Consider the following 26,254-nt stretch of genomic DNA (forward strand, 5'->3'; position numbering starts at 1 on the left):
TTACACTTTTATTTCTTTTAATGAAAATTAAAAACTTTCCAAATCGATGTGATGATGAGACCATTGAATGAAAAAAAAATATTTTTTTACAGCTGCTAAAATGTTTTCGAAAGAGAGCCACAGTTTCAGTTTGAACTATGAGCTGTTAACCATTACAGTACATTCTGTTGCGAGAACTCAAAAACTCTGGTCTACCTGCAGCGCCATCTGCTGGTAGCACTGTACAAATAAAGACCAAAAACAATTCAGTTTCTTAATGCAATCTTTACTTGCACATTGTAGAAAAAAAGTCCACAATAACAAAAAAACAATAGCTCTTTCTCTTCTTCACACAATATCAGTACACATTATGATCAGGTTTATGTGTTAAACACTTTACACAGATTTTGAAGGAGCTCTCTGAGACCTGTGAACTAGCTGTTAAGTGTACTTAATACTTAAGGTTCTGTGAAATTCACCAATGTATTAGGATTATACAACTTGCTGAGCTTTCTGTCCACAAATGTAAGATGGAAATTAAACCATACCAATGACATCTGATGTGAAGAATTACTAATTCACTGGGCGATTGTAAAAATCCCCCAAGAATGTTTGGATTTGTTTCATTCAAATAACTTGATGGTTATTAAATTATTTCATTAAAATAACTTGATGAGAACTATCTTAGTCATTTAGTTCCAATACAGCTGTGAATTATGCTGTGACACAGAAATAGCGGTTGACCAAGTATTTGAGGGGATTTTCTGTAATTCTTGAACTTTTTTCTTTAACTGAATTTAAGGGAGTGCTTTCATTGTTACATTATTACGCATCCAAGAACAGTGCATCTCAATCATGGTCCCAAGTCATTTTAAGTGTTTTTGCAGACATCACAGCTGCGTTCTTACCAAGTGGCTGTTGTGATGCGTCAGGGAAAAGTAACTCAAGCAGTTACAAGGCTTAAACAAAATGTAATTATTTCCATGCGTCCAGAAAAGGACATTCCCATTACTAGGGTATGTGCCAGAGATCCTTTGGGCAGGACAGCACTGTTTAAATGAAACCCCTAAAAGCTAAATCTTTGTAGAGTAAGTATTCATCTCAGAAGACTGTTACTGTACATTTCTACACCAGAAGCAGACTATGTTTTAGTGGGATGTGTAAGAACCAGCAGGCATTCTGGATCGAGGTCAAGTTTCAACACAATAAGCAATCCTAGTACAGAGTAAGAAATCCTATCGCTCATACACCTCACACTTCACATAGTAAAATACATCCTTCCATGGGAATTCTGGATCCTCCCATTACAAGCCATGCTATCTGAATGAAACGGACAAAGGCAGCCTTGTAGACACATCAGTCAGTCTTTCGTCTTCGCTTGTGTTAGAAAGACACACCCTTTCATCAAGAACTAATGTGCTGAAGGTAAAGTGCAGCTCCGGAGACACATAATACTGCTGCAAACATTCCTTTCTTTGTAAACAGTACAGGGCAATCATAACACATTTAAATCCTTCAAAGATACACAGAGCAGAATTGGTTATAAAAACAAAATACAATAACATGAATAATTAACAGCAATGCATTATTATTTCATTTTTATTAGCATAAAAGTGGTTTTCCTATGGCGTTACAAATATATATATTCCACAGAACACTGAATTCGCTCCATCACACATAAAAACACTTTGGGCGTAATGGGGACAACTTCAGTGTTTCGTAGTGCACATACAAATGTAATAATAACATAATTAACTCTAAGAAATAAGTATTAATGTATAGGTCGCAGCAGAGAGTTTGACTTGCTGCTGCTTCAAAAAGCACTTGTATGAATATCTGCTTCCACTTCTGTCTCGTCTCAGACCAAGCTAATTAGACACAAGCACACAAGAGCGCATAGACATTCTCATGGCACAGCAATGACAGTGAATAGTTCTCTACATGGCTGACTCAAACTAAACTAAAATGGCATCAGGGCCTGGGTGACTAAAAAGCATTAAGAATCCTTTTGTATTTTTTAAAAAGAGCCACATGAACTTAGGAAATACGTGGTTTTGCGGGGGTAAACTTCCCAGCTCGTAGCCAATCATTTGGTTTTTTTTTTGGTCTGCGTTGAGCATACTGTACAACCACATTTTCATCTAATTGTCTCAAACACTGATGAGAATGCCAAATTAAGGGAAAAAGCCCTTGAACCACAGTACAGTCTTTTTAATTTCAGATTAGTATTTCATTGCAGATTAGTAGCTATGATGCAACACACTGTCAAAATGTCCCTAAGAACAATAAACTGTATTAACTGTTAGGCTTCACACAATTTTCAGCAAATGCTAACCATTTTCACAAATGGTGTTTTTGCTTACATACCGAATGCAAAGAGCCATTTCTTTGCCATCTCATCTGGTATTAATTCTCAAACATAGAACTTTCTTCTAAGCTTAACTAGTGACTTACAGTACATGCAGCACATGTAGAGGATGGTGTCTGTCACAGATTATGCTTCTGACAGTAATATACACAGACACAGATCAGGTTTCTGCACTTTTTTCTTGCTTTACTAAACCATAGCCCTAGTTTAGTACAAGGAACAGTCACATACCAAAAGGTTTCATATAAATGCAGTAAAATGTGCTGTATGTTTTGAACATAACATAAAATCAAAGTCTCTCTAATTTCACTCTATATACAGCAGGTTCCTTCAAATTAGGTATTACCTATAATAATCTATCAGTTTGCCATCTGTATTTGCCCAATCATGCCACATTGGAATTAAAGAAGTAATAATGTTTTAATGTTTCTTTATTAGCCCTATACAATTTCTTGCATTAGGAATTCGTCTTTTCTCATACCCCAGCTTGCTCTCCATGAGACACAGACACACAGATAGGGAGAGAAGCTTGGGGTCAGAGCGCAGGGTCAGCCATTGTACGGCGCCCCTGGAGCAGTTGGGGTTAAGGGCCTTGCTCAGGGGCCCAATGGAGTAGGATTCCTCTGCGGGCCGCGGGATTTGAACCGGCAACCTTCCAGCCACAGGCGCAGATCCTGAGCCACAGAGCCACCACTCTGCCCTTTTTTTTTTTAATAGGGCTATACTAAACAAATAAAGAACATAATGTTTTAAAATTGGGAAGTTCCTCTAATTCTACCTTGTGTTTGCATCTTTGGTAAAACAACAATACTGAAGACAGAATGCCCTGATGCAGACATACTGTACAATCAGATCAGTTTTCTGTGAATATCTGATGTGGCGGCATAAATAGGAGCTATCAGCAGTATTCTTTCCTAGAAATTAAAATGCAGACAAAAACATACAAATACACATAACACAGCTCACAAGCATACCAACAAAATGACAAGGTATTTTTCTGAAAGCATAGACAGTAAATAACTCAGCCTTAGCCAACACAACACGTGCCTTGGTTACGCTAAAACAATGAAAAACAACACTTTCCAAGCATGAGTCTCCACATCGTACTGTAGGTATCCATGGTGTGGGTGGCTACATCTACAGAGTCACACTGTTCACTGCGATTCTGAACCTGTTTCCCCCCCCTTTTTGTTTTTACATCTGATCATGAGACGGCGTGGCCTACAGAAATACGCAGCTCTCAGCAGCAGCCAGTAGAATTTCATTCGTAGGCCGAGCGATATTGTGCTTTCAGAAAAGCAGAAAGGTTGAACTAGTCTATCATGAGGAGTCCATTAGAGCAACGTACATCGAAAGAAGCTGCTCTTCTTTGACCGGTTCTCTGTGATTTTGACAGGGCCACCTCCTCCTGGTGCAGTATTGTCATTCTGGTGAAAAGAACAAGGGGAAACATGCTCTAGTTCAGACGGGACAAGAAACAGGAATTAAACATCTACAGTAAGTGAAAGAATTTTCTTTTACTTTGTCAAACCACCGATTTCACTTATTTTGTAAGCAAGACACCAGATATGGAATATTCTCCCAAGCCTGTAGCTCAGAAAACATGAATTCCAGAGTGCGTATGAACTTGGTGGTTATGGAATGCTTACCATTTTTCTGTTCAGTCTAGTCATGATGTCTCTAGCAAGCGTGAAAAAGGCCTGCAAATAAAGAGAAGCAATGTCAGTGAACTTTTTGACTTTGGATATCTGTCTAATATTTTTTTTATATTTACATATACATGAATAATTGTTTTATACATAAGGGTTTTTCTGCCCTGCTGGCCTACTTTAAAACAGGGTCATATCAGTGTGGCTTGTCTCTTTAAAACATTTCTCAGGTTCTTCACCAAAAAGGTTTCATTACAATTTCAATTAAAAAAATAGAAGTTATTTTTAGCACTTATATTAATTAAGGTAGACTAACAACATACTGTAGTTGTTCCTAGAACTGTATTAGGGTCTCACCTCTTCCACATTTATGCTGGATTTTGCACTAGTTTCCAAAAATTTTATCCCATAGTCTATTGCCAGCTGTTAAAATTGGGGAAAAAACAACACACAATTAAAAAAATCATTAATGGATTCAAGTGCATATAAGCAGTATATATAACAGTCACTCATCACTCTGAAAGGAATAAAGCGCACATGAATTTTTCATTTACAACATCCATTAAAATAATTTAGCTTCATTATTTTCACAGTACATGTTTTTAGTAATATTTACAAATTAATTTATTAGAGCATTGTAACATATCCCTGAAAACAAAGAAATACTATTGTAAAATGTATCTGGCATATGCATGAATGAATTTCTGTTTTAGTTCATGTGAGATGTTACACCGCAGCACTCAAAGAAATGCAGAAAAGAAATGGAAAAGACTGTACAGTTTTGGGGAGATCAAAAGCCTTTAGTGTGCTGCCTTACCTTTTCACCCCTCTCTTTGGACACCTGTCTTTTGTCATTCATGTCACACTTGTTGCCCAGAATCATCCTCTCCACATCAGAGGAAGCGTGCTGTGATCAGATTAAAAAAAACACCCAATGTGATGTGTTTTCACTTCGCTCTGTTCTCTGCTGTTCACTTTCTCGCTGGAATTGACACACTCTTTGCTAGAGGATGTGTCAAGATTGTTACGTGGAAATGCAGTTCTGATTTACACCAGTATGTGGCAGCAACGTGGACATAAAATTAAATAAAATTCATTATGTTCAGCTTTTAATTTAGTTTTACACAAACCTTGCTAGTTGTACCATTTTTAAAGGTTATCCTGAATGCATATAATATAGAACTTCAATACTGCCTTGATAGCTTATTAACCCCTCACCCCATATAAGGTGACACAATAAGTCTGCAACTATTCATAAAATGTGCATATATTCGGATATGCACAGAGTATAAAGGCAGTATAGTGCATTTATGTGCTGATACTTTATTCAGTACCATGATATGCACAAGAATCTTAAAAAGATAGAAGAAATGTTTCAAATAAAAATATATAATTCAGAGGAATTATTCTTTGTTACATGACCAGTTAAGTGACAACTGTTCTGACACTGTTGCAGTTAAGGAAATTGCACACTTTCAAAACTTAATAGTTTAAGTTTTGAAAGGGATTTTGAAAAAAAATCCTTCAATATCACTAGTGCTGCTACATACCAATTAGGAGCTAGACCAAACACTGCTTTGTCTTTTACATTAAGGAGCCCCTTGGTCTGCAGAACTTACTGGTGACTATAGGCTTGAAGCGACTCACCTCTTCAATGTTCCGGATCCAGTTTTTTATGTTCTCAAAAGATTTCTCATTTGTGATGTCATATACCAGCATGATGCCCTGCGTATGAAGAGGTGAAAATTGAGAGACCCCAGGATTCTCAAGACCTGTGTACACTAGCAACGAACGTCCAGTATTGTAAATCTTACAGTGAATGTGAAGATCACTGTATGACATAATGAAATGTTCCAATTTTGCCTCACATCTCAAAAATATTTGTTGTGCTAAAAGGGAAAATATTTCTTCTAAGGAAGTGTAATCGAATGTGTATATCCAATGCACTCGTTTACAATGCTCACTAAATAAATTATTGAAAACCAAGCAAAGCTCCAAATACGTTTATCAAAATAGCATCATCCACTAGGCATTGTACTGTTTTTTTTCTGAGGCTAAGAAGCAAAAGGAAAATCAGTGTCTTTTTTAGAGCAGGAATATGCAAAGAATTATCTGGATGTTTTTAAGGGAGGGATGTGAAACTCCCTTAAGAAGCCAGTTGTGCAGACACGTGTTTCTAAAGTATGATGACTTCATCATGTCCTTTGCTGTTAAACACTGCACTAAACTTTTCTGGTGCCAACAAACAGGGCTTGGCTTAAATGTTCAAGACCTCGGGGATTTCAGACTTCCTTGCCAAGACTATAGCTGAAAATTACTGTCAGACCTGGGGTCTCACCAACACAAAACAAGAGTAAAAAAACTACTAAGCAGCAAGCAACTTCATTTCATTGTGCAGATTATTAAATCAGCTTTTGGCAATCTAATACTTGAAGGACAATGTCGTGAAATAAATAAAAGGTGTTGCACTTTTGTATGTTCCAAATATATAATGAAAGTCTCACCATGGCTCCTCTGTAGTATGCTGTTGTGATTGTTCTGAACCGTTCCTGTCCAGCTGTATCCCTGGAACAGACACATACACCAAGACAGAAAATTAAAATAAATTCATTTCTGTTTTCTTATAAGTACAGCACTTATTTTTACTGCTGGGTTTCTAATTTCCAGTGCCCACAGCTGAGACATGAATCCATCAGACGTTTATTCCCATCCTTGTGATAATCTCCTTTAAGATGTTTCAAAGACCATCAGAAACTAAGAGCCCGACTACATTCTTGGTCATTGCACACTGCTCACCACACTACCTTTCTGAATAGCTCGACTTTCCAAAACAAAGCTACACGTTACTGTATGACATGGCTTATCTAAACAATGAAAAAATGGCATACAAATTCCTAGCAATATTCAGAAATGAAGGAAGCAGGTCAGTTTCCTTGCATAAGAAGAGCAGCCTACTTCTAAAAGTGTAGTACTGGGGAGATACATGGACAGTGAGATGTCAATGTCAGTGAGGAAGGTACTTAAACTGTATAAAGAGTACCGCCAACGGAGTCAACTGTTGCTGTTTATGAGAAAGTATGCGTATGGGCCATGTTTTTAATTAAACATACTGCAATATGTTAGTATTTGTACAACCTAAAACTTTTTTACAACACAATTTAGCAATCAAGCCTGCCATATGTCATAGTCTGTAACAGAGCCAGTACAAGATATTAAACAAATGTGTCCAAAAGCAACCAACGATCTCTAGAACCACCAAAACAGCACCTAACAGATAGAGCTTTGCTAAATCTAAATATACAGTGTTGAGTCTTTTTGATAAAAGCAATTCAGATCAACACTCGGTAAAGCTGTTGTTGGCACTTTAATTTGATCACCATTAAAGATCAAATGAGAAATGAAAAACTATAACATACTTCTCTGAGTGATAACATTGCATTCATCTGCAAAAAAAAGAGAAATATTACATTTAACTTACCATATCTGAAGCTTTATTTTCTTCCCATCTAATTCTATTGTCCGGATTTTAAAGTCGATTCCTGAGAAGAATGCAAAAACATTTTTTTTAATGGTTATCCTTTCATACAGAGAACTACTAGAGATAAGCTATTCTGCTATTCTGCTATTCTATATAGTATATAAGTCATAACATGTTGGTCTTTGTCAACTCAACCTTAACCTTAACGGCAATTTAAAGTAACTCCACTGAAAAAATGGACAATCTGAAAGGTGACAAAAGTGACAAAAAAGTCAAGTTATTATTTAATGGCATGTAAACAATGTTAATGTTAACATAGATCAGTGATGTCAGCCACTGGGTTGCTAATTGGCTCTTGTGGGTCTTAAGCAGAAATGAAGATTTGTTATTAATACTCATCAGTTAAATAACAACGACCTGAAACTATTTCAGGCAAAGACAGAGCATAACAGACTTCTCAAAAGGTTAGAGAAAAACATATCAGTTTTTCACTGTTAATGAAATAAAGATAATTAAAACAGACATACAGTAACTCCCCAGTACAGTCATTTTAACTCTGAACTGAACAATTATATACTTGTGCATCATGATTTGTAATTGGTCTAATTCTACTCAGCTCATAAAGATATACCTCATTCACCTTAGCTACAGTTATAAAATGTTATAAAAAGTCTGACTGTCTTACTAAGAATAAACCACAGCCTCTTGTTTAAAAAGCGTGCATCAAACCATTAATTAGCCTACAATAAGATAAGATCCTCCTCAGAAGTTTTCAGAACAATCAGAAACCCATGAAAGCAAACAATTTGTGTTTGATGTGAAATCAAATTGCAGTAAAGTTCTTTCCATACAAAAAAAAAAACAGGCTGCTGAACTACATTATGTGCAAAGAAAATTAACAAACGCACATAATGTAGTTCAGCAGCTTTTTTTAATAATGGAAATGAGCCAGCTTCTTAAAGCGTTACCACATCCCAGAGAAAAGTGTTTGGTTGCCTATAATAAATGCCATGATTTACAGGAAACTCCTCAGTCATTCAGAAGCAGGTCTCTCTAAACCCATACACTCAGCTGTAGACATCCAAACCTCATCTTGGCATATGCATACAGGAAAGTGTCAAGGTGATTCCTAAATTCTGAACCTTCATGATCCCCATGCTTTGTAATGTAATCACCACTTAAGAAATGAAAGGGCATTACAGGAAAATTGTACAGGTTTGAATGGTCATAGAAATTTCCTGGTTATACAGAGATAACCTTGAGAATTCATGAATCATTAGAGAATGAATCTGTCGGTTATTTCTATACCAATAATCAGCTTCAATCACAATCAAAACCTAGAGGATCAGCTATTATTGCTTGAAGCCCAGAATGCTAAAGTCAGTCTCAGACTGTGAATTAATAGTGCAGGGCACAAAATACAATGTGTTAAAAAATGTTAGCAGTGGACTTTCTTCCGCAGGCTAAAGAATGTCTGAGCTATGGACTACAGACTAAGGTTGGATCGCAAAACCTCTATTCTGTACTACCGCAAAAGCATTTAAGCTTAAATACATTTTGGAAGTTTGCCACATGTCTTAACTCTGAGTCTCTCCAGCGAAGACAAATTTCTTGGATTATGATTTTGAAATGACCTTTTCAATCCCATTTACCAGAATTGGGATGATGAAGCTGAAGAATGGGCCGCCATCACTGATTTTCTAAACCTCACTTGTTGCTTTGATTGCCAAAAGAAAACATACAGGCTACAAATATTGAATTTACAATCATTTTTAAACAGTAAAAATATAAGCTGTTCTTTATAGTTTACCTGGTGGAATAAAAAACACTGCATGTTTGATTTCAGTATTGCCTCCTAAAAAGACTATATTGAATTCTCCTCTCACTTCTAGACTTATCACTAAGCACAGAGGAGCTGGAAATTGTGCTGGTCTTCATGAGACCTCCATTCCACTGGTGGTGTTTTATGGTTTAATAATTTACTATATAAACAGTTTATATAACACAAGAACTTCACGAGCAGCTGCTAATTCTTATTATTCACAAAATGATATCCCACTTCTCAGAGATCTGTGCATCTCGTTAATTCCTTATCTCAGACACAGATTTCTCTCAAATAAAAAAAAAAAACTTAAGCAGCTCCATAACATAAGCTGATCCTATGCAACCCTTGAGTTACGGACTGGCTCCTGACCTAGATAACAACTGGACAAGAGGGTGCATTCCAATATAAATCCCAGAATCGAATCAGTCAAAACATCAATGAATAAAAGTGTGTGAGATCACCATTGCAGGCTTCTCAGGTTGAGCAGGAATTTCACCTTAACATACAGTATGTGCATGTGTACATTCACACTGAGAAGCATGACTGACAGGCCAGATGTTTGGATACTGTTGAGTGCTTTTTTTAAATCACTCTTTACGTCTAACAAGAGGAGTTAAAATGACTTCCCTTCATGTTCAAACCTGGGTGACAACTCATGTGACACATGGATTCATTAACACATTCAAACTATATCATATCCACAACATAATTCACAAATATTTAGACTTACAGTGAGCCTGAATGCCCACTGAGCAGGAAGGCAAACAAAATGGCTAAAGTCTCATAAATTTCACATGAAAGGAAGTGGTGAGCTTCGCAGCAACTATAAACCTTACAACAAAAAGTCCACCACTTCCATTAAGCAGACACTGCAACTAAAAGCACAATACAGGTCTGTGTCTGTTCCCCTACTATCACCTTTGGTATCCTGTATAGTGTTGCAAAGCTACTATTGGTCAGTGGCCAGAGATTCATAGATATAAACTATTTCATGCTTCATTCCAACAGAAAACAAGAGCTGGGGATCCAGTTCTCTGGTGTTTGTCTCAAGCGTTTCAAGAGCTGCCTCAGACATGCTGCAACTGAAAATCCAAAGCAGACTTTAATAAGGCTGTCAACTGTGAGCCCGCTTGTATAACCATCATAAAAGATTAATCAAGATTTCATAAGTTCAAAATGCAACATGCTAGCAATCAAATGAGCTTCTCAGTACTTAACCAGTTCATGTCAGGGAAATCTCAAGTACACAGATTTGCGGACAGATAAAATGCAAGCGTCAGTATTACTGTGTAAAGACCGTTTTATTGCTTTTTTCTTTATGACAAGCAAAATAAGTTGTCAAACTTGCTAAAATAACCTTGTCAAGTATTTCAATACAGCTGCCTGACTATGGTCAAGAACATTATTCTTCACCCACCAAACAAATAGGTTTGGATAGCATACAGTGTGCTTTAAACGTATAAAGAAACAGAGTACCTATTTTACCCAAGAAAGCAAGAAGAATGCTGCTTGACTGAAAATAGGAGAATAATCCCAAAGGTGGTGAATTAAGATAACTATGATTCAATTTCCCCTCTTCTGAAAGCCTGAGAATTACACAATAAGGGGCAAAATTTCATTACGTGTGATTCACATATCAAAAAGGCAGCCGCTCAAGAAGAAAAAGTGATTTATTTCATACTTGCACTTGTAACAACCAGTTCTGTCACAACCGAAGCAAAGGAAATGGAACAAACGAGTGTTTCAGGCAGTTGTGGAAGCCTGCAGTGTGGACAGGATGCAGGACATTGACCTCTCTCTCTCCCACTCTTGTAAGAGGAAGTGAGGTGGCTGCAGTTCCCATAGTAAGTAGCTGATCCCTCCCTGATTATTGAACAGGCTGAAGAATGCAGAACCCTCCCTTATGACACTCAACCAGCTGACTGTCACAAGACCCAGCTGTGGCCTCTAACAGAACAGCCTCTGTTCATTTTGTCACCAGAATGAAATATCAGGGGTTAGACACTTCATATTCTACAGTTCAATATGATAAAAAAAGACCCTTTGGTGATCCAGTCACAACCACAGAGCACAAGACACTTTCTCTAATTCAGCATGGCAGTGTAGGTAGGATCTCTGCAGGTAAAGCCCTTATAACCACAACATCAAGTTCTGTGTGCAGATGTACCCTCTCAAAGTCACAAGCATAACCATCATTTACTCCAGTTCTTACATAGTAACCAGAGTCTTTCATATCCATCAGATCTTGGGTTGGTCAGATATTACAACATTTTGTGTTTGGCCCTTAAAGGGTATAAATACTCTTTTATTTTCCCTTTTATTTCCAATAGTAGAAACAAATGCTTCATTTTCCTCCAAAGTTAGTCCAACAGCACTAAACAATAAAAGTCATCTGAAAGGAACATAATGGAGCAGATCCTCATTATCCAAATACAATCAGCACCCGTGGAAATCAGAAACCTTATTTGTGCACACAATCCCTCCCTTAATCTAGCCTTGAAACGTTTGAAATATATAGTATTACGTAGGTGCTCACGAAACGGGTTTGTGGAGAAAGAAAAAATTCCTAAAATATGAACAAACAAATACGATCAAAACAGGATTCCCGCCTCAGAGCATGAGCAGAACTGGTCACATCTCCTAATGTCCTCTGTGAAGGCATCAACGTAGCCACTACAGAAACAGTATTTCCTGCTCTAGTTCTTGGAATTGCATAAAATATTTAAGATGAAATATTTCTTTTATGGACACTGTTCTGTTACTTTCACTACTGCTCATAAAAGAGGGGAATCGGTATCAAACTGGTAAATAACAACCACAGCTAAAAAACACTTAGGACTGTAAGAATAAAAAGGTTACATAACTCACAACAGACTATAATCTTTTCTAGTTCTTTCGTTAATCGCTTTCTAATCTGATTAGTGTACCTTTTTAAAATGTATTTATACGTTATGTTCATGTGCATTTTGCAACACAAAAAAGAAAGGGCTTTGATTTTAGGCTTTCGAACACGTACACAAGGCAGTTCAGCCGGGTGTTCCTCATTTCAGAGAATCACAATTCTGCATTATGCATAAAGTCTATAAAGGATGAGCCACCTTGGATACTGAAGTGAAACAACAATCTGCTGAAAGTGCTGCTTCATAATATTACACACACTGCTAATTAAAGAAGTGCTGTCACCACGTGGAACAAAATGAGCAAAGTCAAGATAACTCAATACTTCCTGTTTTATAGTCAAGCAGAAGTGCCTGACACAAAGCAGCTTTATAACAAAGATAAATGGAAACCCAGAACAGCCTCTAACCAGCAGGAAAAGCAAAAAGTATCACTTGGACATCTCAGACATGTAATTATTTACTAGCTTTAACTTCCAGAAAGGACTGACCCTGCCATTGACAGGAACTGTGTCAATAGGTCAGGCAAGATTACATTCAGCCTTGATCTGCTTGCAGATAGGCAGATTGACACAGGCAGATCATTTGATTTATTCCAGGAAGCAGACACTGGAGGACATAAAGGAGCAGGTAGAGAGTTTATTCCTGCAGAAAATTAAAGAAATTAAACAATGTTTCGGCTGTGGAGCCTTCTTTGGGTGTAAGAAGTAAAAAAATGCATTTGAGGGCATTTGATCGGATTCTGTGTGCATTTCAAAGTCTCTTCTTTTCTTCTGGGCTGCATCCATGAAGGTGTTCATCCCTCTGGCAGCCTGAAACCATTCTCTTTTTAAAAATTTAGTGATGCAAAGATTTACAAACAGGATGCATCCAGAACTGCAAAATAAATGTTTGCCTTCAGCTTTCATTTTTGTTACATTATCTTTATACCATATAAAATAAACTATTTACATCATGCCAGAAGATATGGGGGGGGTTATACAAGAAAATACAATTGTTTATTGAGAAACACAACAAACAACAAAACAAACACTCAGAAATATTACTGTGTATTCTCTCATAAACTGAAATCAGGTCTCAGTGGGGAGACAAAATTAATCCATGTTTCCCAGTATTTGCTAAACCTCTCTGCCTGTAACCTGAGAGAAAAAGTTACCTTTTCCATTATACAGATTTCATTCACAGCATCAACCCATTGTTCGTGAGTTGGTGATTTTGTTGCTTTTTTTACTAGCTGCAAACAGAATCCCTAATATATATCTACCCTTTACTTCAATATGATCAAAGTCAAAATTGTCCAAATACATAACAGAAAATTCAAATGGTATGTTCACATTTACTATATCGCTAAGAGTTATATGTAGAGATTTCCAGTACTGTTGTATTTTTGGGCGTGACCAGAATATGTATGAGTGAGTCACAATCTGCTCTTCAACACTGTGAACTGCTGCCTTTTTGTTGTTGGTTTGTTTTTTTTATTTTAGGGCTGATAAAAAAAATGGGTCAGATTCTCCCCACATACATTTCTCCAAGACTGTGAACTTGTAGAGCCTTGTTAAAATCTACATATGGAATTCAGCTTGAAACCATCCTGTTTCATTCTTCTTGTACTTACTGAAGGAACACCTTGACACCATACAGTAGTCTTTCACTGGCTGCCGCTTACTGTTAGACCACACTGACATCAAAACAATATTTATTGATGCTGAGCTGAATTTTGTTATTTCAATAACCTTCCAGAATACAACTAAATACAAGCAGATACTCTTTTTCCTAGTCACACAGCCTGTATGAAAGACGAGCGCTGGGCTGCTTGGGTAAGAGCTGTAGATTCTGGGCCCTTACTTGTAAACTGGGTTAGACGATCCCTCGTGTAAAGACCTACAAAGCAATACAGCAGGGCTGTACAACTCCAACCCTTGAAGGCCACGTTGTCTCCGGGTTTTCACCTCATCTCTGCTTTTTATGACATATCGGAGCTCACCTTTATCTCAGCTGAACCAGTTCAACGCTTTTCCAAGGTCTTTAGATGCTGATGTGTAAAGAGACCTTTTGGATTCTGGCCCCCCCGAGGACTGCACCTGTGTACCTGTGTACGGTCTCTCCTTACACACCTGTAATGTTAATAAAACTGCTACCAAGGCAGTGTGTCACAGTCCTGGATGGGATGAAATTGCTAATCTCTTCCCTGCTCCCCGTCTTTCATTGCAGGCGTTTTTCAGGTTAGCAAGCAAATCATTCTGTCATTTCAATGTCATGTCAGTTCTTCAAATTGTAGAGACGTTAGGTCATTCAAGCACAATGGACAAACGCACATGTTATTTTTACAATCAACACCCCCAACCACTATTGGGGATTTTTTTTTAAAGTGCAATGGATTACAAGTTACCTGTGTAAAGGATTATTTTTTTTTTAATTTATAGGGAGCTACAGTAAGACGACCACATTAAATTTAAAAAGTCCTCAGTTACAGTGATTATACAGTAGCTCATAGTATGGCTAATTAATGTCAATTAATACATTATTGCAGAAAAGCAGTTTCCTCAAGCTTCTATCAATTTAAAAAAAGGACACAGTAATTTGTAATTGTAATGGACTATTTTTAAAAGGACCTTTCCCTGCCACTTGCCATGGCAAAGGTCTAAAATTACATTGAACGTGCTGCGGAGCTGTGCAGAACGCAAAAGAAAGAAAATACAATTAAATATGGTTTGATCATCATCTTATCGATTTGAAATGAATGGTTTAAAATGTTTATGTATCATTCCATTTCCCGCTTGTGCATTTTGTTTACAAATTGTCTGTGGCAACTTTCATTCTTTTCAAAGTACCTTTTACAAACATATCTCGAGATCAACAAAATGAAATTACTTGGGATGCATAAGCGTTAAACCAATTTCAGCACATAATAATCAGCCCCTGTGCTCCGCAGTAATTTAGTTCCCCTTTTCACTGCATTCCAGTTACTTCACACTGTAATTCTCCTCAACTGTGAATTGGCAATTGCAAAGAACAAACTGAGCAAGCAATAAAGAGTGACAAGGAAGAAACTCATGCACATAAGGCACTGGGAGAGAAAGAACACAATTTAGATTACTTCTTTATTCAAGTCCATTTCTACATTATATTCTATATCATTCTCCATATGATTGTATTGTATGATTAACACAAATTAATTAGAAAATGTCATTGTAAACCCAGATCCTTGTCCCTTAAGTACTGAATGTGTTGACTTTCAATTATGTTTGAAGAAACTGCCATTTCATAAATGTTGCCAAGCAGCAGTATATAGGATGAAAACAGTGTCTTAGGTCAGATTCCAAACAATTAAATTAACTTGACTATTATATCAAATCCCAAGCAATTCTGGAATCTTACATATTACAAATGGAGATTAACATTCTAATTAAATGAATAATCATATAACCTATCTTTCTGGTATTCGGAGAGAGAAATCCCAGAAATAAAAATAACACAAATGACACATTTTCTCGCAATTATAAAACATTCTCTGGAGCAATATGTATTCTTTCATTAAACAAACATTTTCCCCACCACAGAACATTAACTCGGAACTTCTTGACTAAGATGCAGAAACGTTGTCAGACTATTTATCAATCTGAAAAGTGATATCCTGTGGACACTGGGAAAGAATGCATGCTTTTCAAATTGATTTACAACTGCAAGACAAATCATTTTATGAGTAAAATAAACACCTACTTAGCTATTATGAGCCTTATTAAAAAGTACAGTACATAAAATCTTATTGGCCATAACTCAAACAAATAATTCTTAAACTTACAAAAAAGGGGGTTACATACTTAAATTCTCTTTTTCCTCCTGCATCCCTTAGAGCTCACACATTTAGAAGACTTTCACAAAATGTCACACCTGCTCGCATAACTGTGGTCACAACGTTACCCTGCTGTAGGATTAAATCCCACAAAACCAAGAAACGGCTGTTCACCGGTGCTTTCATCACCCAGACAACACCCCCCAGGAAAAAATGAGAATATTTCCGAGAGCAGGGATCCAAGTCCGGTCACGAACAATAGATCATGTTTCTGTAAAAATTGATTATTTAAACACATCACCAGGAGAATAACCCAGTTGTTTTAAGCAATACCTAATGGTTCACAACTTAGTGGAGCATTGCTGGACAGAGAGATATCTTAAAATTAAATTCAGAGGTATTGAAATTATATCATAAATGAGTTCTTGAACCTTCCTGAGGTTTAGATTTTTCTTGTAACATTTACATCCCTCTTATCTTTCCTACCAATGAATCTGTTGACATCTGAACAGACACATTTTATTATATGGACCTGACTTAATGGAGCACATCTCTTGCCCTTTATGCTTAATTGAGTGCTTGAATAAATTGTTAATTAGTGGTTAACTGTCACATTTGTCATGCGAAATACTGAATCACATTATCAAGTAAACCCTACTAAACTATGCAGTTCATGATCAGAATAAGAAACGCTCACGCTAATACACAAGCACCCGTGTCTCAACAAAGCTGACAAATAAAAAGACGAAAAGCCGCGCTGCACGTGTGAACAGGGGAATGAGCGAGCGAGCGGGGATAGGGCGCCTCCTGCGCTTAAAGGCTTACAGCACCTGGTATTCCCAGGCGGTCTCCCATCCAGGTACTAACCAGGCCCGTCCCTGCTTAGCTTCCGAGATCAGACGAGATCGGGCGTGCTCAAGGGGGTGTGGCCGTAAACCATATATTTAAATTTCTTTCTTTTATTCCCTTGACTGAACATCCTAAAACCATTACCTTTTTAGACTGAAAAAGGTAATGTTTATATAGAATATCAGGTTATTCTTCACTACATCAAAGAGATCTTAAAAAACAGGAATGGATCCTCCAGGAGATTTTTACATCAGTTTTCAAATGTTCAGTTGATAAATGAGAAAGCCCTGATGTCGTGACTGCCTCTGAGCTCTTCAGGGATGAAAAACATATCTATCAGGCGCAGTTCTTCCATAAGCACTCAGAAATCTCCCTATTAATTATACATTCAGGGAGATACTTCTTATAGAAGCGTATCCATAGCACATAACTACAGCCTTCCCATCATGCTCCTCTGCTGTCTGCTCTGTCTCCTTCCAGCTCATGAAGAAAAGAACAGTGTTAGTGACAGTGTGTTAACTGTCAAACACAGGGAATACTGCCACTTAAAAGCGGTAATTGTTATGAATGTGCTTTATGAAGTGTTTCAGATTACAAGAAGATGCTATTATTGCACATGATGGTACAGAAACAAATGAAACTGAATTGTTGGAGATTGCGTTCACTGGTTTGAGCTATGTAATGCTGCCACTAACCAAATACTCATAAAAATGCATATGTAAATATTATATTATAAAGACCACTGTTTCTTCCACTTGAAAAAGAGGTGACTCACTGCTAAGTATCAATTCAAAGTAATCAAAACATAACCCGTTGTACAGTTCTATACTTATAATGTATTCGACACCAACTAATGAAGCCCTACTTCAGCTGAGCATTGCCCTATTTAACACAGTTTAACTCCTAATCTTGACAGTTAAAAGCACACAATTCCAATGCTAATAGAAAACATGAAAATAACAGTTTAAAATCTAATCACCAGCTGTTTGTGTGAATGAGCCATGCTAATTGAATGCATCAATAAATAGTCATTATTTATTCTAAACCTGAGGTGCTTTTGAATATTTGTTGATCAGATGGTTAAAATTACATGTCTGGAAAAAGTACTGCATCCAAAAAACAGGTATATGATGAAAGCTATAGTGATAAAACCAAAGCTGATGCTGATGTTTCTGATTTCTGATTTTGCAAGGCTTTAAAAAATAAAGATTATTGAAACAGGCCATTTTTTAACAGACATTATTAACTGTTTTTCTCTGTTTGTACTGAAATACTTTTTTCATATTGTTTTATCAGTGGCAGACTGCAAGAACTTAGAATAATAAACCTATTTATGGAACAATATTTAGATTTTCACCAAACATGCAGATATTCAGCAAATGCCTCCTGACAGCCTTATACTAAGTGCAGAACTCGACTGACAACAGCACAAATACACTTTCAATACATGCTAAATTTTGCGCATTCAGTCACAGACATGAGGTTAGCTCTGTGGATGGTTGGTTTACTCCTCTACAGTTTGTTTCCACTGCAGTGAACTTCTGGCCGGGAGAACCGAATGAGGTTTAAGCCAATAAAACTTTCCTGTCATTATTGCTATGCAACAATGAGCTCAGAATAGCCCAACCACGAGAAGTGACAAAGACAATAACTGCTGCGGAATATTCTGAGAAACCTGCTTTCCCAGATCTTCAGAGCATTCCATGGCTTTTTCCAACATGTACCTTTCAAATAACACACTAAATAATTGATTTGCCATAATCCATACAACGTTTCTTTAAAAGGATACATAATATACAAGTGTTTTTATATCACAATACAAATCAAACTGTTGGTGACACATAAACCTGTTACTACAAATACTGTAGCTGTGGACAACGCATACATGAAATGTCATTTGCTATATGAACATAAAATAGTTACAAATGAGAGGAGGTTTTTGAACTGACTGAATAAGCTAATGAACTCATCCAGACATTTCTTGGAAACGTCCAAGGTATCGGCTTCAATAACGTGGCTTGGTGACTTGTTTCAGACTCCCACAACCTTTTTTTTTTTGCAAAACAGCAAGTCCTCCTTGCAGTTTTAAATGCACTCCCCCATACTTTCGACCTGTGTTTTCTGGTTCACGTTTTACAATTGCTTCAGAAGAAGCTGATGGGGTTAACTTTGTCAATACCTGTGAGGATTCTGAATACTTGAATCAGGACCCTTTGCAGTCTTTTCTGTCCAAAACTATAAAGGTTCAGTTTGACAGAACAGACATTCTTTTCAGGGAAACATCTGCTAGCTCCTCTTTGAATTTATTGCAGAGCTTCAATATCATTTGTAATCTGGTGACCAAGACTGCACAGAGTTCTAAGGTCCTAATTGTGCACTGTAAAATGATAATGTCCATTGACTTCAGCAGTGGTAAATATTTGACCTTAAATTCTGTTTTCCTTTTGTTTCCTATGATGTCTAAAGTAGAAAGTGTTAACATAAACACCTAAGTCATTTTAATTATATAATTATTATACAATTTTTTTATTATACAATTTCTAATTGTATAAAATATAAATATATTATAGAATTTAACTATATTTTATGTTTTGTCACCTCGATAAAAACGCAGCACTTGTCTGTTAGACGTTATCTGCAAGGTGTTTTCCCTGTCTTGAATTCTGTCTAAATCATTTTTAATTTCTTTTCCAACTTCTACAGTGTTTGCTGACTCTTCTATTTTAATGTCATCTGCAAACAGACTGGATTACTAACTATACTGGAGTCCAGATTGGCAATATGAATAAGAAAATAAGGTCCTGGTAGAGATTAATTTACTCATGTACATGTCAGCTTTTCTTGAAACTCAAAAAGGGAATTCCTGTTCCAGTCTTCATTTTACAACACTGCCTTAGAAAAATACTTCCATGTGTTGTAATGATTCTACTTAAAACAGCAAATGCTGACTCAGAAATTTGCTTTCTTTCCGAGTTTGCGTCCAGTATCTGCAATAAGAAAGACCATCTTTCACTCCAAGAAGAGAGGGAGCTGGGGAATCACCCACCCCAGGGGCAAAGGCAGCTGCTAATGGAAGTGTAATACTAACATTTAACACTGACACCCCTTTGCATACAGTGTGTCTGGCAGTGGGCCTCTTTCTACCCACCAGCATTGTTCACTTCAAATATCACCTTTAAGTCACTTCAACAGCAATCAATTTTGAGCTTAATGAGGCCTCTTATATTTTAGACGGGAAATAATTTTTGTTTCTTCTCATCTGTAGGGAAGCACCATATACTTAAGCGAAGAGATGATATTTTTTAACAGTACAATCAGTAATTATACAGCTCATCTCACTCTGCACCATACGTACTGTATACGCTAGCACCTGACAATGAAATACCCAGAGGTTCATTAATGTAAGAGGACTCATCTGGAAGACGCTGTTTGGGAATTTTTCCTTCACGGTGACAGGAAAGCAAATCACACCGCCAGGTCTACTAAGCCAGTAATAAAACACCAACACAGCCATTTCCTGCACTTCAGAACCACGATGTCCACCCAGACCTTAAGAAGGCACATTCACTTTCAATTTATATTAAGCTGAAAGTCTTTAGAGAACAAGATGTAACAAAACAAACTCGCATCACATTAAAATAAAGCTTGATTCTGATCTGAAGTCATGCCTTCCCGAAACTGGCTACTGCTTTATTCCTGGGCACCATACTTCTAATTCCATGTACCTACTGCAGAGACCTACATGTAAATATTTTCATTCAGGGTAGCATATCTTTATGAGCATAAGGCAGCTTTAATTCATAGCTTCTGGTGCAATTAACAGTTCTTTCTGAAGGGACTTCAAATATAGTGACCCAACACACACACACAAAAACATAATAAAAAACACTGGTCAAAAGTTGCAAAGATTGTTCTTTAATAAATAAACCATGTTAAAAAAAAATGACAGCTTGAGATCTTGAGAACGTGCTACTGCTAATTGTACATTTTAATTGTGAGGGTTTTACTTAGTAGTGCCAGCACATTGCTGTTGAGAAGACACTGACACTGTCTACAGCTCAAAAACATATCACAGGCTACTTGAACACACAAAGCACTTTATGTCAAGTGCAGATAATAAGCAAGGGCTTGCCTTCCACTAATCACTCTTCAACGAAATATGGGAATGAGTGTTTGTATGGATCCCAAATTTAAGATGAATTAAACTGAAATGTATGAAAAAACATTTGGATTACATTCAAAAAGTGCTTTACATAAACCAAACCATAATAACTATCATGCATGGACCACATTGACTTCCTCTCATTTTTGTTCAGTATAACAACCTGATTAACCTATTGATATTTTATGTTACTATGCCTTCTGAACACTTGATGTTTAATAATTTCATTAGTGGTTTTGTTAGTTTCTGAATATCACTCACAAACTTTTATCTACTACATTCCAGAGCTCACGCCTTTTTTGTTTATCCTTAACACCCAACATTAACTATTTTTTCCCAATTCCGCATACTGTATTTGAGTAACTGCTTAAAGTTTATCTGAAAATTTAAAAAATAAAAGCTTTTATTTTTATTCACACTAGTAGCACATGTTAAACACTACTTTGATTAAAACCAGCCTTAGAACTGCTAAAGCCTACTGCATTACAAGGTACTGCAAGTCTATAAAATCAACAAAAAAAAACTGGTATTGTTATAAAATCAACTATGCAGAAAGCAAGAAAAAAATAGTCATGCTGAAGAGCTGAAATCGTGACAAAGAATTGAAAATGTCACCTTTTCCTGGAAACTTCTGTATTTTTTCAAAAGGCTTTCTGTACAGCTCAGTTTGTTTGCTTTCCAGGGGAATTTCCCACTGTAGTACTCAGTCTATGCTCTAAAGCTCGTAACAACTCTCCACCCGTTTGGTTCCTGTTTGTTTCAGAGGAAACCACTGCAATGTTATCATATCATTATGGTCTTTTCCATTTGTGCCAGCATGGGAATTCCTTCCAATTTCTCCATTCTTACATCCCAGCCGGAGGTCACAGCACTCTGTAATTCAGGAGTACAGGGAAATATGAAGCAAAAAAAAAACACAGCCACAAGGAAGCAGAGTGTATATTTTCCTCAACTACAAATTGACAAAGAGAAAACATATTACCAATTTTTAGTAGCAAATCCAGAACAACCAGAAACTAAACCACATGTTTTATCCTAGTTCAGAGAAGGCCTACATCTGAAGACTCTAAACATCAAGCACGTGTACTGAGGCTCCCTACCTCACTATGTAAAATGCAGGCTCGCTGACTTGGTGAAGAGAATTGAAGCTTAAATATTTTTACTCCAAACATAAAACTAATTCATAAAGATCTGCACTTACCCAATTTTGATGGGTACAGATGGACAGACACTGGATGGTCCAAATATTTCCTTGAACTTTTTAAAATTTCTTCATCATTTTTAGCCTTCAATTGTGACCTATGAAATTGGTGAAGTGCATTGCAACGATACTCCCACTGGGACACTTTTATTTTTTCTGTCATGTAGCTACCAGAGTGCATCCACCTGATATCTGGGAGGATTTAAAAAACCCCATCAGGAGTAAACTCAAACAACTACCGAACTAAAACAACTTGTTCACCCAAAAGTTTTCTTTGTGCCTGCTACAGCTGGAAAAATGTACACGCATCATAGACCAAGCCCTTATACCAAAATAAGAATGAATATCTCACCAAAAGAGTACAGAACAAGCTTAAGAGTCACAGCTGAAAACACAGCCCTGCCCGTCATTTCAGGAGCTGCTATAGAGTTCAACACCAAAACAGAAGGCTCAGGGTTTGGAAAGGTGCTCTGTTGCTTAAGAACTCTCCACACCAAACAGCAGACAGTTTTGTTGAGGCTGCTTGTTCCAAGGCGTGCTGTTATCCGCGCAGCATGGTAATGCTTTCAGACACACAGCACCGCTATCAGCTGGTGTCTCTTGCCCAGGAAGAGCTATCCAGCCCTTCACGAGCCATCCCTTAGCTCCACCATATTGCTGCAGTGTTAGTGCATGCCAGTCACCCTGCACCTGTACTGTATGTATGTCACTGTTTTTGAGGAATTACCAACCAGGTTCAGCATAGCAGGCATTTAAGTTCTGCTACTTACATAGGTCACCCTAGGAGATCAAAAGTTACAGCTGCCCCGTTAATTTACATCTGCTGAGTAAAAGACACCTGCTTGAGTTATTCAGTTTCAATTTCAGATCTGGGTGCTTAAGAGCACTGATCTAGTGGTTTACCTGCACTGAAAATACTTAGGCCTACAGTATAAGCATCAATAAGCAAAATAAGCCTTCAGGAATCTCCAGTCTAGACTGTTCAGTAATAAATTAAACTGCAGATTAAATTATCCATATTTGTTCTGTTATTTTTGCATAACCTGTGAGTCAGCCAGTAGCCTGGTTTAGTAGCTGTATCGCCTAAGATTTATCAGACTGGCTGGCTGGCAATCTCAACCCAGCGAACATTTTTGATGCCCACTGAAATACTCTGGGTGGCAAAATAACACAGACATTCCTGTTCTACTGAAAGCATATTGCAAGGATTGACACTATTACAGAAAAAGCAGAATAGACAGGGGTCGTTGATATGTGTACATATTCTAACAAAGAAACCCTGGGGTGCAAAATGGCTGTCTCTTACATTTTTCTGTAAGGAACACAAATATATGTATTTCTCACATCTATAACCTCATATAAGGTAAATGATTTTCAGCATAATTAAAAACCTTGCCAACCTAAAACTGAAAACGAGGTTGCAATGCAAGAATGATCAACAAAAACACAGGTTAATTCCGAAGGACAGGCAGGTATGGAGCGCGGTTTAATTCAGGAAACATACTGTACAGTACAGGCACAGTCACCTGTTGGGGGATTCTCCCTCAGATTTGAGGAATTTATTTTTTTAAATCCCAGAGGGGAAAAAAAAAGTTTCTCAGGGGGGTTTCAGGGGTTTTGTCTGAGCAGATGTTTCTAAAGTGATGAAGCAGAACTCCCTTTTGTTGGGAGAAACACGTGTCATTGTGTGTCAGTAGGGGAATGGTGACTTCTGCTCTTGACTGAAACATTGCTTTGCTGCACGGGTAAGGGAAAGGCAGGAAACCCTATCCTGAATGACTTGTATAAGGAAATTTAAGTGAGAGTTAAAATAAAAACTGGCGTCATGAATTAGGAATCTCATTCAGAAAAGATTCCAGTTTGTTAAGACAGTAATCCCAGATTTGATCACACACATCCCTTCGATCAAGTGTTGATTATTAAGTGAATAGACAAGTGATATTATGTTAACACGTTACATATAGAATGTTCAAATGTTCCTAACTTCACCTTCAGGTAATAGATTTGAATTGTGCCAAGCTATACCAAGCTATGTTAATGTTACATTGTAATGTTATTATGATGATGGGAAGACAGAAGCTAGTGCCCCTTCAAAATCAAACTCAAGGTTAAAAAAAAAAATACATTTTGCCCATGAATCGGATTTATTTTTTTACAATAGGCTTCTTATAGTTTCACGTCATTGCTAATAACTTTCCATTGTTTTAATGTCAAAAATACTGTTTACGGAGGTATACTGTACACTCTAGTAAATAAAAAAAGCACATTGTGATGTACTTCACAAGACAATGTGATGGAAAATGAACAAGTTGGAACTTTTTCAGGGTACGTTTAACGTTTCATTAAGTTATTTTGCTATTCCCCTCTTTGCTTCCAAAGCTTTAGGTGCCGGTTTTAAATGAAAATAGCTTTTATGTCTCCTCCAATCTAGATATATGCATCTATACTTAAGAGAGAATTTCAGCAATTTGGATTTTTGTTTTCAAAGCAATGCACATGATTAAAGATTCACAGAAACATCGGACATCGAACAACACACACCGTGCAAGGCGTACGAATAGAGAACTTGACAGTAACAACGTTCCGTTGTCTGTAGTGAAACTTCGCTGTGTAAAAGCCATTTCCTGTGCTCTTGGTGGAGTAAAGATGCTACTCTAGTTTCTAGGCCTTTTCCTGTGTCAGTGTCCTCATATCGCTGTCTTTCTGCTATGCAATAGCTCAATTACCTTCGTCAAACTACCTACCCCCCGAAATGTTAAAATAGATAAAAAGAAACCCGTTAACTTACCTATAGTGGAAATGAAGGTGGTGTTGAACGCATCTTCGCTAAACCTGAAAAGCAGACAAGTCTTACCGACCCCGCTGTCTCCTATGAGCAAGAGTTTAAAAAGATAATCGTACGTTTTCGCCATTTTCCCCTTCGTTTCTCTCCTCCTGATAAGTGACAATGTAGCAACACCCGAGCTCTTTCAGTTACTCTGTACTTCTGACACTCTGTATCCATACACCGAGGGGAAGGGAGGGCCCTGCGATGACGTCAATGTATCATCTGTCATTGAGAACGTCAAGGGAACCCACCAGCCACGAAATCGCTAGGAATCATGGTAAATGTAGTCTTTAACACTACGCATTTTCCTGCGCTAAGTTAGGGGGGAGCGTAACGTCCTGGGTACGCCTCTGGACTCGTAACCCGGTGGGTTGGGGGTTACAAGCCCAGGCTGCAGAGACTGCTGATGTACCTTGGGTGAGGTGCTTTACCCCAGTTGCTCCAGTTCACCCACAAGTGCAAGCAGAGACCAGCATTGCTGGGGGTACGCCCTGTGATGGACTCGTGCTGATTGCTTCACGCCTTGAAGCCTGACGAGCCAGTGGGTTTCTAGCTATAGAGCAGTTAATCATTCTTCATCTTGTTCTTACTAGTGCTACACCCTACTGATTGAACATGCTTCCAGCTCTCCTTATCTCACACACATGGCATCTAGAACTACAATATACAATGTCCATTTATATATATAGTTCAAGTAGGGAGCTGCGTCAGCACGCGTAGGCTGCAAAGGAACAAGTAACAGGTTTATTCCCCGCTGAAAAAAAGAAAAGAAAAAACACAAGGTTTCGGCCGTGGAGCCTTCTTCAGGTGTGAAGAAGACTCACACCTGAAGAAGACTCACACCTGAAGAAGGCTCCATGGCCGAAACAACGTGTTTTCTCTTTTCTTTTTTTTCAGCATGGAATAAACCTATATATATATATGTATGTATGTAAACTCGATATACCACGTCCTAATCTATAAATCTCAGATTTAATTTAGGGAAAAAAGACCAAAATAAGGGCATAATTGATATGTATCTTCAGGATCTCTCAAGAACATGAATTGCATGTTTTTTTCAGGGATTACTGGAAAAATATGGAATTTCTATGAAGAATTTACATAAACTACTGGAATGTATATAAATTATAATTTATACATGAATAATTTATCCAGCGAATATAATTACTGGGATGTTTATAAGGTTCAACACTTTATATAACCTATATTTTAAAAGTGCGAAGTTA

General features: G+C 37.4%; 1 protein-coding gene, 1 long non-coding RNA gene and 1 other non-coding gene across 3 annotated transcripts; all 3 read right to left on the reverse strand.

Moving 5' to 3' along the window:
* Window positions 1-244: 244 nt before the first annotated feature.
* Window positions 245-25,223, reverse strand: rab8b (RAB8B, member RAS oncogene family). The gene is made up of 8 exons (XM_006628917.3): window positions 24,990-25,223; window positions 7,475-7,535; window positions 6,501-6,561; window positions 5,644-5,721; window positions 4,814-4,903; window positions 4,354-4,419; window positions 3,997-4,047; window positions 245-3,774 (listed from the first exon to the last, which is right to left on the reverse strand). The coding sequence occupies exons 1-8, from the start codon at window positions 25,111-25,113 to the stop codon at window positions 3,682-3,684; spliced, it is 624 nt and encodes a 207-aa protein (XP_006628980.1). The 5' UTR covers window positions 25,114-25,223; the 3' UTR covers window positions 245-3,681.
* On the reverse strand, window positions 16,808-16,926 carry LOC138239267 (5S ribosomal RNA). Its single transcript, XR_011189740.1, has one exon. It is a non-coding gene; the product is annotated as a 5S ribosomal RNA (ribosomal RNA).
* On the reverse strand, window positions 20,733-24,979 carry LOC138239247 (uncharacterized). Its single transcript, XR_011189730.1, has 2 exons — window positions 22,202-24,979; window positions 20,733-21,873 (listed from the first exon to the last, which is right to left on the reverse strand). It is a non-coding gene; the product is annotated as an uncharacterized lncRNA (long non-coding RNA).
* Window positions 25,224-26,254: the final 1,031 nt, after the last annotated feature.

Source organism: Lepisosteus oculatus, chromosome 5 (genome assembly GCF_040954835.1).
Source record: "Lepisosteus oculatus isolate fLepOcu1 chromosome 5, fLepOcu1.hap2, whole genome shotgun sequence".
Lineage (NCBI taxonomy): Eukaryota > Metazoa > Chordata > Actinopteri > Semionotiformes > Lepisosteidae > Lepisosteus > Lepisosteus oculatus.